Source organism: Augochlora pura, chromosome 4 (assembly GCF_028453695.1).
Source record: "Augochlora pura isolate Apur16 chromosome 4, APUR_v2.2.1, whole genome shotgun sequence".
Taxonomy (NCBI): domain Eukaryota; kingdom Metazoa; phylum Arthropoda; class Insecta; order Hymenoptera; family Halictidae; genus Augochlora; species Augochlora pura.
The window spans coordinates 26,422,086-26,434,908 of NC_135775.1; the positions used below are offsets into that span (position 1 = coordinate 26,422,086).

The 12,823-nt window shown below is 43.3% G+C and overlaps 1 protein-coding gene across 1 annotated transcript in view; it reads left to right on the forward strand.

Annotated features, from left to right (window-relative positions):
* Nucleotides 1–3,169: 3,169 nt before the first annotated feature.
* The window catches only part of LOC144468556 (vasopressin V1a receptor), a 23,065-nt gene continuing 13,411 nt past the window's right edge, over nucleotides 3,170–12,823 (forward strand). The window contains exons 1-5 of the mRNA XM_078178115.1: nucleotides 3,170–3,222; nucleotides 3,873–3,996; nucleotides 5,962–6,167; nucleotides 10,089–10,212; nucleotides 12,065–12,225. Of these exons, the coding sequence (XP_078034241.1) occupies nucleotides 3,170–3,222; nucleotides 3,873–3,996; nucleotides 5,962–6,167; nucleotides 10,089–10,212; nucleotides 12,065–12,225 (668 nt within the window). The remainder of the gene's footprint in view (nucleotides 3,223–3,872; nucleotides 3,997–5,961; nucleotides 6,168–10,088; nucleotides 10,213–12,064; nucleotides 12,226–12,823) is intronic.

Here is a 12,823-nt window from a genome sequence, read left to right on the forward strand (position 1 = left end):
GAGAGGAGAGAGAGAGGCCACTGTGTCTAACCGTGTACGTGTTCGTCTGAAGGCTTCGATCTTCTGGCGCAATTCCAGCTGATACGGTTGCCTTTGTTTTCCACCACCCTCCGGGACTGATGACACGCGAAGGCCTGCGAATTGTCGTCTCTCGCCGGGGAGAAGGTTCCGACAGACTGATCCTCCCACTGTCCCTTATCGTGCCTCTAAAGAAAAAACTCCCTCGCACGGTTCTTTTCGACCTCTGTTGTCCGAGACGTTTGCCAAAGGATGCCGGTAACTCGCTTTCACCTTCCTGTATTTTCCTGATGTACAATTTTTCTATGTACAATCTATGTAAAATCTATTTTCTATTTACAATTTCCTGTGTACAATAATTTTTCTGTCTATTCTTCTATTTAATTTTTTTAAATGTTAGCAATGCCTTATTTCGGATTGTCTATTTTTCTATGGAACAATTGAGTGGGTTATTTATTGCGATAGTTATTAATTACGTAATCTCATTGCGAGAGGTATGGATTTATATCTAAAATAATTTAGAGCCAAGTTAATTTACGACAATTTTATTTATTTCTATATACAAATAAATATTATACTTATATCAATTATTATATTATATTATAATATTATACTTATATTAACTATATTTATAGTACAGTAAGGAATTTCTCTCAACATTTCGACACGCACAGATTGCGCTATATTATATTTATAATTACTAATATATTGTATAAGATTCTATATAGAACGTACAGATTGCGCTATATTATTCTATTAATATTATATATATTTTATTAATATTCGGGCAGCTTGAAATTTTTGAAAACGTCACTTGCGCCGCTACGATCTTAACCCGCTCGATTGTACCTTTGCCTCCGCCGCTTCATATAAATCCGATTCGATGCACCTGCCGTCGTCGTCGGTCACTGTCTCGCCGAAATATTCGTCTGATCGTCTCGAACGTTTTGCTGGAAAGTGGAGGAAGCGTAGGAGGAGGAGGAGGAAACGAAAGGGACTTGTCTGTCACGGTTAGCGGCTAGAAATTAATTCCCGGTTCCTCGTGACTCGTTCGGAGACGACGTTCCCTGTCGGCCCCGTCGCGTCCGTTCCACAATTAGAAACCGGTCGCTGGAGAGGCTAGACGGCCGGCAGCCGTATCACCATCGGTCCGATTTATGATTTCTCCCGAGAGGTTTTCGGTTTGCTCTTGCCGCTCACGTCCGGGTTTAATAGAGAGCCGATAAAATAGGCCCCCGAAGACGACGACGGCCTCGGTGAACGGGCGCGAGCCGACAGCTCGTTTCCAGGACCATGAGCGCGACCATGCTTAAAATTTATTTGATTCCAGGGGAAATTGAACCGCGCCTTATCGCGTCCCTCCCTCTCTCTCTCTCTCTCTCTCTCACATTATCGCGTCTCTCTCTCTCTCTCTCTCTCTCTCTCTCTCACCTTATCGCGTCGCTCTCTCTCTCTCTCTCTCTCTCTCACCTCATATCGCGTCGCTCTCTCTCTCTCTCTCTCTCTCTCTCTCTCTCTCTCTCTCTCTCTCTCACATTATCGTCTCGTCTCGCGGCCCCGTTGATTCGATTGCATCCCCTTGCACACGCCTCGCCCATTGTTTATCGCGACATGCACGCGACCCGATGAAACGATAAATCTCTCTCTTCTCGCGAACTATCCCATTCTGTTCGACACGTGTTCCGATGGAGCGTATCACCGGTGTGCGTCTTCTCTTCTCTAAAAGAGATCACGAAGTCTGCGACCGTGTCGGATGGGGAACGCGTGTCGGATTCCACCGAATTCTTCAAATTCCAGCGGGACTGTCCTCGAAAGACACCGAATCCGTTTCCTATAAAACCCTCGTGGTTTTCGATTTCTCTGAAATTCTTCGATCGCCGGAAAATTGAAATGCTAGGGGCGGTTAATTTTCCTATTCCCAGAAATTTATAATCTCTCGGGTTCGAGGCAGTGGCCACCGAAGCATTGCTTACCTCTCGCGCCGTTTACGCGAGGGAATCGGACCGCAGGCACAAGCAAACTTTTAATTCGAGCTTTTTCGTGCTGCGGACGACTGCTGCGGAAAGCTAGCGAATTATTATTATTATTATTATTATTATTATTATTATATTTTTTTTTTAGTGGATAAGAATTCCACATTCTCATTACACAATCCAATATTTCCCATTTTCAATAAAATTCACCCTCCATTCCCTACAAAAAAATAAAAAAATTATTATTATTATTATTATTATTATTATTATTATTATTATTATTATTATTATTATTATTATTATTATTATTATTATTATCATTATCATTATTATTATTATTAGTCTGGAGATGGAGAACCTCCCGAACGTTTTATTAACAAAACCGGTGCTCCGCGTTGCTCCTCGTAGGAAAATTCTAATTACATCGGGATCCCCGATTGTTTCACGCTACAGTTACACGACAGAGTCTTCTGCAGTTCATGACGATTGTCTTACGACCCGTGGATACGTCACGAGAGAATGAGATCCCCCATCGAAATCGGTTTTCGGCAGCGCTTGATCCGCAGTAAAAACGAATCGAAACGCTTTTGCATTCGCGGCAGCTGTCGAAAGGGAGCCGGATAATCGGTTCTCTCTCCCCGCTTAATTGCGAAGGCGTGGAACCAACGAAGAGAGAACGAGAGAGAGAGAGAGAGAAGGTAACGCGAGCGAATGGCCCCGGAAATGACCGCGGCCGTAAACCGAACCGCTCGCAGAGATTTTTCGCGTCATTACACCGCCCGCCATTTTCTCCTTCTCTCTCTCTCTCTATTTCTGTTTCATTTCCCCCTCCTGTCATAATCTCAGGGATTCGAAAAAGCCCGCAGCTTCGGCGGGATCCGCGTTGTCGCAATCCACGGGATTTGCTCCGCGAAAACTTCTAATCCCTCGGCCCGGAGGCGTGGTGTGCAAGTTTACGACATCTTCGTGCATTCTCGATGCCGCCGATCGAAGCGCAAATAAACTATTCAGAGGTACCCGGTCGCGATAAGAAGCCGAGATAGCAGCAACATCCCTGAATAATGCCGTCGACGATTCAATTTTCGTTGCGACTCATAACTCGATTATAATTTATCGCGGCCATAAAATCGCACCGCGGCCATTTAGATTTAACAGTCTCGTTTCACCTTTTGTGCAAGATGCTTGCGTTCGCGTTCAATTCCACGGTGGAATTATTTACTTCTCGCCGAAGGTAAGAGCGATCGTTAAACGGCGGACAATGTGAGCAGCCGCGTAAAAATCTGCTAAGAAAAATGTTCGAAGAAAAATGTTCAAAGAAAAATGCTCAAAGAAAAATGTTCAAAGAAAAATGTTCAAAGAAAAATGTTCGAAGAAAAATGTTCGAAGAAAAATGTTCAAAGAAAAATGTTCAAAGAGAAATGTTCAAAGGTAAAATGTTCGAAGAAAAATGTTCGAAGAGAAATGTTCAAAGAAAAATGTTCGAAGAGAAATGTTCAAAGAAAAATGTTCAAAGGAAAATGTTCAAGGAAAAATGTTCAAAGAGAAATGTTCAAAGAAAAATGTTCAAAGGAAAAATGTTCAAAGAGAAATGTTCAAAGGAAAAATGTTCAAAGAGAAATGTTTAAGGAAAAATGTTCAAGGAAAAATGTTCAAAGAGAAATGTTCAAAGAAAAATGTTCAAAGAGAAATGTTCAAGGAAAAATGTTCAAAGAAAAATGTTCAAAGAGAAATCATAAATGTCGCTCGAGAACGGTAAATGTTGAACAGATGCCAAAGTGTCATTAATTTTGTATATATATATTTAATAATAGTGTCATTAATATCGTTGGAAGTTCATAGGTACCGACACCGAGCTAATTGAAAATTCCATTCCTGTTTCAGATATTATGCGATTGTTCATCCGATGAGAGCACAGTACACCTGCACAATAAGCCAGGCCCGTAAGATCGTGATTATAACTTGGGTGGTCTCGTTCCTGCTCGGTATTCCGATGATTTTCACCCAGGTGAGCGTTAATTTTCTTCCTAGTTAAGGGTTACGCTCGATCGACCAACATTCCTCGCTCTAATGTAATCAAAATTTATCGATCGCGTCGAATTTCGCGCTACTCGTTTGTGGAATAATATACTGATTTATGGAATAATATACTCTGATTTATGGAATAATATACCGATTTTACATAGAAGCAAAATAATTCATCGCAGAAACATAAAGTTCTTTAATTTCGTAAAACTCGTATATTCATCGTAGACAATTTTTTAAATTCAGTATTTACAAAGTGAACAATTAGGTCCATTTCAATTTCCTGCGCCAGAAATTCTCCTAATAAATGAAATTCTGTTCTTATTAAATTCTACCCCCTCGCGCAAGCATGTGGCATATATTTTTCACAAACTTTCTCCTCTCGTTTGATTAACGAGATTGAAAATCAGGAAAAATATTCTCTCGGCGAATGAATAATAATCGTTGCTCGAAAAATAAGGGTAGAATTTCCTGTAATTGATTTCCTTGATTTTTGCGCGAAACGCTCGTGAATTCCGCAGGACAATAGAAATCTGTTATCTGGGGGTGGTTGTCAAAGTTAATGCACCGCGACCAGACTGTATAGTTATCGCATAGATATTGCACATTTCGAACATACGAGGCAAGTTTCGCGGGGCGAGATAGTTAGCGGGCGGCGGTTTCGACCGAGTTACGTGCGTCGAGATAGTTCGTCATTGTATGCAGTTCTCTTTGGCTGGCACGGGCGTAGAACTAACGGCAAAATCACCGGCAACGTGCATTCAAATTGAAAGCCAATTTACATTTCCTCCGTGGCGTTAAACAGCTCGACGGCCGCACAGGGCAAAGAATTAATTGAAACACCGTGGTTTCGCTTCTCCGTGAAAATAAAATATCCGAGCGTGCCCCTAGACCGTAAAACGGTCTTATACGACCGTGGAGAATCGTTCGCTCGCGAGCACGTCTATTTTAAACGTTTTAATAAACATTTCCGCAACCGGTCCCGTAAAACACCTGTCGCCGCGATAGATTTCTTTGGCAGTTCGTTCTCCGATCGAAGAAACGTTCGGAAACTCGACAGCCTTTCGATATTATAAAGCTTTTATAGCTGCCGACGCGGCAGCCTCGAACGTTTGATCGACACCTGTTTCGAGCCGACGAATTTATCGACGAGAAATTGACTTTTAAATCCGGACGAATTGTTATTTTAATCCTGTATAGATGACGCGTGACAGTCGACTTATTTGTATTTAATATTTTCCTTAATAGTAACATAAATAATATTTATATTTAGTAAATTAATAATAATATTCGTATTTAGTAAATTACTAACAATATTCATATTTAGTAGATTTGCATGGAATTTGTATCATATAGCACCGGGGGTTAAACGGGTAACTCGCTAATTGCACGCGGCGCCATTAAAGCAGGAAATTCTATTTCGAGGTCTCTGAATTTTATCTGGAAAAAAAGAGTGTACTCTTCGTTTTACGCGGGATCGTATAGTACATTACTCGAACCCGAAGTTAATTTCCTGCGCGGACGATAAAAACCTGGAAAGCGACGTGAAATACATCCTGCGGAAGCCGTGCGCGGGACTCCGTGCTCCGTATCAGCTTTCGTTTTTATAATTACTCGGCATTAATTGGCCGTGACTGCCGGGTTCGACGAACTCCGTTCAAGACCCGGAATCACGCTTTTTAACCCTTAAATGCATGATTTTTCCTTTTTAAATACAATAAATTGAAACAAGTAGTTACTTAAATATAGATTAAGGGAAAAATAAAGAAAAAAAAATTTTTTGTCCAAACAGTATATTTTAAAAAAAAAAAAAAATTAAAAAATAAAAAATTATGAAATTATGTACGGAAGAAAACACTGATGTAAATATACATCATCATGCATTTAAGGGTTAAAACTTTTCAGAGAACACAGACCATCGTTGTCAAGTCTCTGCTATTTGTTTCAGACGCACAAAGAAGTCGGACTGAGGGTGATCGCCTATTGGTGCGTCAGGGACTCGGACGCGGGACTTTTGTGGCTCGCCCACGAGGTCTACATGCTGGTGCTCGTTCTCATCTTGCCAGTCACCGTCATGGCATTCTGCTACACGGCGATCTGCTGGGAAATCTGGCGCGTCATGAAACGCCGATACCACATGACATCCCGGCACACGTGAGTTCACGAAATCCCATCGAAAAGAAGCTGGGATCTTTTTAACCCTTCCACGCTCGAAGCTATTTTGTCGCGCGATCCTTATCATTTCGTTTAGGCGCATCTGCTCGTATCGCGATTAATTTAACAGCTTCTTAGACACAAATTACATACACGTATATAAAATAAATTATATTACCTTCGTAATTTGATTAAATGAACGAGACATCGCGTCGCGCAGTGCACATGATGCGCGTCGGTAGTCTTCGATGTTCGCGTCTTTAACCCTTTCGCGCCGAGCGCCGCATATACGCGGCATCCACTCGACGGATATATCCGCCGTTCGACTCTGCGAGTTTCTATGTGGATGACGAATATATCCGTCGTTCGGAGCGAAAGGGTTAAATAAAATACCTGAATTTTTGTGAAATTTTTGAGGTCGTTGGTCAAAGTTTTAATTACTCGAAAGTTAATAACTGTTTCGAATTATGCTGTGAAGCATAATGTGAAGCATGCTTGGTGTAGCCAGTCGAGTGCAAAGGGGTAGAAACTTGTTACAAGAGATAGAAGTATAGTGCGAAGGACAAGAATCAATCCGCGAGAGAACTCGCATATCCCGCGCGAGTTTCGTCGGTCCGGTTTATCGATTCGAGTGTCGCCGGAGCTAACTCTGATATCTCGAAGGGACACCGGATCGCGCCGAGTGCATCAGTTACGCTTGTCAGAGGTTTTTCCCCGAGAGCCGCTGAAATGCTGAAAATGATGGAAAACTTTCCTCGGACCGAGCGCGCGCCCGGATGTCTTCGAGAAGAACATTCGCTTCGATTCGCGTCGCACGGCGATTCCATTTCTCCCGGCACGATTTCCCTTTTTCCACTTTCAGTCGGACACAATCCATTCAACAATCATTCACGCGTCTCCCCTAATTCGAAGATGCGACTACCCTCGCTGCGATCCTATTCGAATCTCAACGATCTGAAATATTAAATATTTGAGAAATTCGAGATATCCGGGATTTAATACTCGCGAAAAATACGAGAATAAAAATACGAAATCGTTTCGATGATCCGCTCGCGCAGAACAAAAGCCTTGCAATCTCGTCTTTCGCGTTCGCTCGCCAAATATTTAAAGTGGCAGCGAATTGAGACGAGAAACGATTCCGGGAACGCAGGAGACCGTTTCATTAATCTGTTTCGCAACGCGGGACGGTAATCTTTATTCCCGAGATTTCTTAGCGTAGAGGAAACCGGATGGGAAATAACGCAGAGCGCGAGACAACTTCGCTTAACGTATCAAATCAAAGGCTCTCTGGTTTTTCGAGCGAGCTCTCCGCGCGGAAGGAAGGAATAGTATTCTTCCATTCGTCCCCTTGAAGAATCGTCTCGGCGGTATTCCACGGAATCTCGTGTATTCGCCGCGTCCCGGTAGACCTTTTTCCCAAATAATTCCTTTATCCTCGCGAGACAGAAAGAGAAAGAGAGAGAGAGAGAGAGAGAGCAGGATGCTTTTACATCAGGGACAGAAAGGGAAATAAACAATAGTATTAAGAAACGTGGGCGCGGAGAGCGGTTGTTTCTCGCGGGGAATTTGTATTTTAATTAGCGCGGCCATTAGGAGCGCGTGGAGAAGCAACGTATAGCCCTGTTGCAGCCGGCATAGCTGTCGCGAGTGGTCCGGTTGCGTCTCGTGGATAAATATTAAATATTGAATATTGAAGTATTGAATATTGAAGTATTGAATATTGAAGTATTGAATATTGAAGTATTGAAGTATTGAAGTATTGAAGTATTGAATATTGAATATTAAATATTAAATATTAAATATTAATAAATATTAAATTTCAATTCGCGAGACACACCCGTTCGTCTTTCGTTCCGGGGTTCCGAGCCTTCTCGGGCAATGGTAAGCTCCGTATAAAATTCAACGGCGGTGGATTTCTTTCTCTCTCGACAGAGACAGACCGTTCCGGGACGGGCTCGTAAAAAGTTGCAGGTGGCTAAACAGCAGTTCCGCGGAGCCCTCGAGAGCCAATTGAAAGCGAACTTTCAAAGACCTCGCGAACTCCGCGCTGGAACGGGCTGAACAGATTGCGAGACGTTGAAAAATTCGTGTTTCAGAGAGTGCGCCGGGTATCGGCCGCCGTCTGGGTCTGTTTCTCCGTCGACGTCGGATCCGGAGAGCTTGGTTTCGCGCGGATTAAAAATTGCTGGTTCGCCGAGAACACGGCTGCGACTGCTGTCGACTTATTACAATGATGTTTCTTTGGGCCGGCGAACTTTGCCGCCAGAGAGAGAGAGAGGGAGGGAGAGAGAGAGAGAGAGAGAGAGAGAGTGATCGATGCCGGGCGATGGGTATTGATCCGTCGGGAGAAATTAATGAAATATTCGCAACGTTTTATTCCGCGCGAGATTTCGGCGTTCCAAATGTCTGGGCGAATTGGTTCTCTCGAATGCGTATTGATTTTTAATTATACCCGCGTCTGGCTGCAACGAGCATTGTATTTTCACTGTGTTTTTCTATTTAGTGGGATTCCGAAGTAATTTCAAACTTTTGCACGAATATTTCGAGAAGCGGTGATCGGGGTGGACTTTTATTTGATTAATGGCCGGAAATTTGTTGGATTAATTTGGATGTCGACTGGAACGAGTTTTTAATTAAACGAAGACTACTCGTACTTGCGTGAAGAGCCACGATCCGGTTTCAAATTTATAAATATCCGTTCTCGGGTACATGCTAATGACTCCGTTGTGTTTTCTCCGCCGGGCCCTGCAGTTTTAATTAAAAACACTTCGCTCTTCGGGCACATGTATCCTCCGCGCGCAGTTGCAACAACGTTAAATGTTGCGCATAAATAACGGACACTGTTAGAGCTTAAATTACAGTCTGTTTGCAGCGGTTGCAAGATTCTGTGGCGGAAATAACAGTTCGTTTCTAATTTAACCCTTTGCACTCGAATGGTGACTCTAAGGCACCACTAAAATTATTTCATCCCAAAATAATGTTTGCAACAATAAGGTTTAGATTAAAAAAAATTGTCAAGTAGTAAAACTGTCGATAGGAGTCACACGAATAAATTTTGTATGCGTTAAAAATTTATTTTGTTAAGTAACATGGAAATACCACAATGCAAAGGGTTAAAAAACATAGAAGAAATATACGCGTCGATTTTCTATATTCAATTTTATTATCAATATTCTATCCGGAAGACTATGCGCATTGACTATGTTTTCTCTCGAGATAAGTGCCAACGATAAATTCGCCGAAATACCCGCAGCACACCAAGTAAAAATCATGCTCAACAATTCCGCTAATCTTGTCTATCTCTCCTAGCGGTTCGCGAACGATATTGCGATGCTCTCGATAAACTTGTCATCGTGCCAAGATGATCCTAGGAACGCGAAGAGACACACAGAGAGAGAGAGAGAGAGAGAGAGTCCTTGATCCTCTGCGACTATCGATCCCGTTGTGTCGCTCGGATCCATCGCTCGTTTATTACGCTCGTTAGAAACTTGAGGGAAGCCGATCCGCTTCGAGTTGACCGTAACGACGGAATCTCCGTTGATGCAATTTGCAAGTTCCACCCGGGGAAAACTGCGGGGGAGCGGTTGTTACCCCGTCTCTCTCTCTCTCTCCCCCCCCTCCCCTCCGGCACAATGTAGCGGCGTTTATTTCGGGGCGCGGTTTATCGGGTCGCGTTGAATCCTTGATAAGGCCGCCCCGTGTGATCCAGGAAACGATCCCCGGGATACGCGACATCTGCGGGTCTCTTGGTCGCGTAACAAGCATTCCGAAAGAACATCCTGCGCATAATGGATTCGGGTAATGGCTGACAGGAAGGGAACACGGTGGGAACGGTGCCTGCCCGGAACAGGATCGCGCGGATACTCGCGCGCGAGAACTCCGATCGCCGTGTCTAATTCGAGCGGGTGCAATGTGTTCCAGATTAAACCCGAATAACGCGGACACCGAGTCGATACCCATGACCCAGAGGCAGACCATGCGGAACGGGAGACGCGCCTGCAGGGAAGACGGACAGACCGAAGAGGAGTCGAGGACCATGAAACAGGTGCGGCGCGGGTTCGCTTGATTCCGACCGCAAATTCGATTCGTCTCCCTTCGACGATTACTGCGATTTATTTATATATATATCGGTGTTAACTCCGATCTTAACCCTTTGCACTCGAGTGGCGACTCTGAGGCACCACTCAAATTGTCACAGTACGTTTCAAGATAATTTTTATATTATGAAAGATTAGATTTGAAAAATTATTAAAAGTATAACCGCTGTTGCACGAGTTACTAGATTCAATTTCATATGCATAAAATACATTTTATCGTATAAAATGGAAATGCTATATGTCAGAATAGTTAATTTAGAATTACAGTTGAAATGGCTTCGAGTGCAAAGGGTTAATATAATATAACTTAATTGGTGCACGTGGATCCATCGTTTCATTTTCTAGCACAAATTCATACTTTTATTATTTTATACGCCAGAGTATACTATACCAGACAATTTTAAGAATTTTAAGAATTTTAAGAATTTTAAGAATTTTAAGAAAATTAGTACACGCACCAGTCGAGGGTTAAACGATATCCAATGATGTCATTTTAATTTTAAAATACTTTCGCCCAAGGTATTTCCATTTTACACGACTCGCTGCATTTTATGCATATTAAATTCCTCCCCGCGATTATGCGAGAATTAAACAGTTCCTCGAATACAAACGTTAAAGGTTATTTTAGAAAATCATATAACAGTATTTCGACGTCGTTTTATCTCCGATAATTATAGCACGTAATAATCTCCGAATCGTTCGAACGAACACTGTAATCGCAAGCCGAGATGCTACACAATGGACTTAAAACAATATTAAGCAGCGTCGCATTGTACTCTAGCCGCGCTTGGACGGCCGCTCCTTTGCAATCGTCGACCGTTGATTACCGCGTCGTTAAACCGATAGAACGGAAATTATTAGAACGAACAACCGGCGGAAACGGCGTGGAAATTCCGCGTCAGCGCCGACGAAAAGTCCGGTAGAGCCCCGGTGAAATTGGTAAGTGTTCTCGCCAATACCTTCCAGCAATTTGCCTAAACAAATTGTCGCCACTTTCATTTAAATGGTAATTGTCGCGGACTCGGAACCGCCGCTCACGGACACATAAGGCCCCCCTCCCCCCCTGTACTCTGTCCCACATAGAGTTTGTTACCCGCGTCTTGTTACGACCGCGAAGAAACATCGTGAATATTCATCGTTTCCGTGCATATTAATTTTTATCCGGAATTTTAAACGTTCCAAATAATATTACGAATTAACTTTTAACGAGCAGATTTTTAAGCTCAACTTCTTCTTTTTTTTTAATCGGTCGAGCTTTCCGATTACAATTTCTGCTGATTAGCGTAGGAGAAAAAAAGAAGAAAAGAGTACGCGCGAGTGTTTGAAAGCCGCGAGCAGCTTTTCGGAGCCTGTTAAAAACTTGGCGAACTGCGAAAACCCTCGAAACGGCGAGGAGAGACATTAAATTCCTCGGGTTTTGTAATTCACCGGGAATGCGCGAGGTCCTGGTGAGCGCGGCGGTAATAATAGCATGTCGCGGACGTCGACAGAGAGAGAGAAATAGGATGTAGGCCAAACGGGGTTAAATTCTGTCGAAAGAGAAAAAAAAATTAATGAAAAGTCTCCGTTTGTTGCGCGCGTTTGAAACACATCGTCGCGGCGGCGGCGTTTTCGTCAAACGGGTTCTTTGAAAGCTCGGCCCAAGGTACAGGGCTTGATGAGCGCGAAGTAATTAAGCCTCCGGATGGGTTGTAGCTTCCTTACATCGGATCAAAGGAGATCCAAGAGCCTCGTCTCGCTGGCTCTGTTAATTAGAGTATCCTCGGACTCGTGTGATCCACTGATTTGTCTTCCCGTCAGGTGGTGAAGATGCTGGTGGCCGTGGTGGTGCTCTTCGTGATCTGCTGGGGTCCCATCCTCATCGACAACATCCTCACCGCTTCCGGTTATCTGCCGCACAAGAAGAGCAGCCTGCACAAGCACCTGAACACCACCTTCCAACTGATGGCTTACTTCAACAGGTACGAACGGTGTCAATTTTTATATATTTATAGTCAATTGTCTCGTTGAACCGTGGACTCTTCGTTCGTAATCTCATTTTATAGAAGACACTCGACACATCTGAGAAAATCGCATTGTCAAAAAAATCGCCTTGTCCCGTGAAAAACTCCGCTAAGTTAAAGCGACGCGTGTCTGACCAATGTCTGATTCGTTCTACTTGCCGCGCGAGAAAACTTCCAAAGCCACTGTCTCGATCGCCGAGCATCGCACAAAAGAGAAAAGTAAACTATAATTCTGAGTAGATTTAACTTTTCCCTTTTACTTCTCTATTTCTATTTAAGATATTAACTCTTAAGACAGTGCATTTGTCGCGAACGTACGAACCGGCGTCTATTTAAAGTCACGGGTACCCAGAGAACCGCGGCGCAGCTGCGAGCGCTCTTAATTAATTTCCTTGAGACCGCGACGCGATTTGCAGACGATTAATATCGATCCGCGTTTCGCCTAGATGTGGGTTGACGATGTTAATGCTCTCGCTACTTGTCGATAATCAACGTGTTTCTGCTTATCGCCTCGTTAACCCTTTTAGTGCCGGAGGGCCGATATATCGGCTCGCGC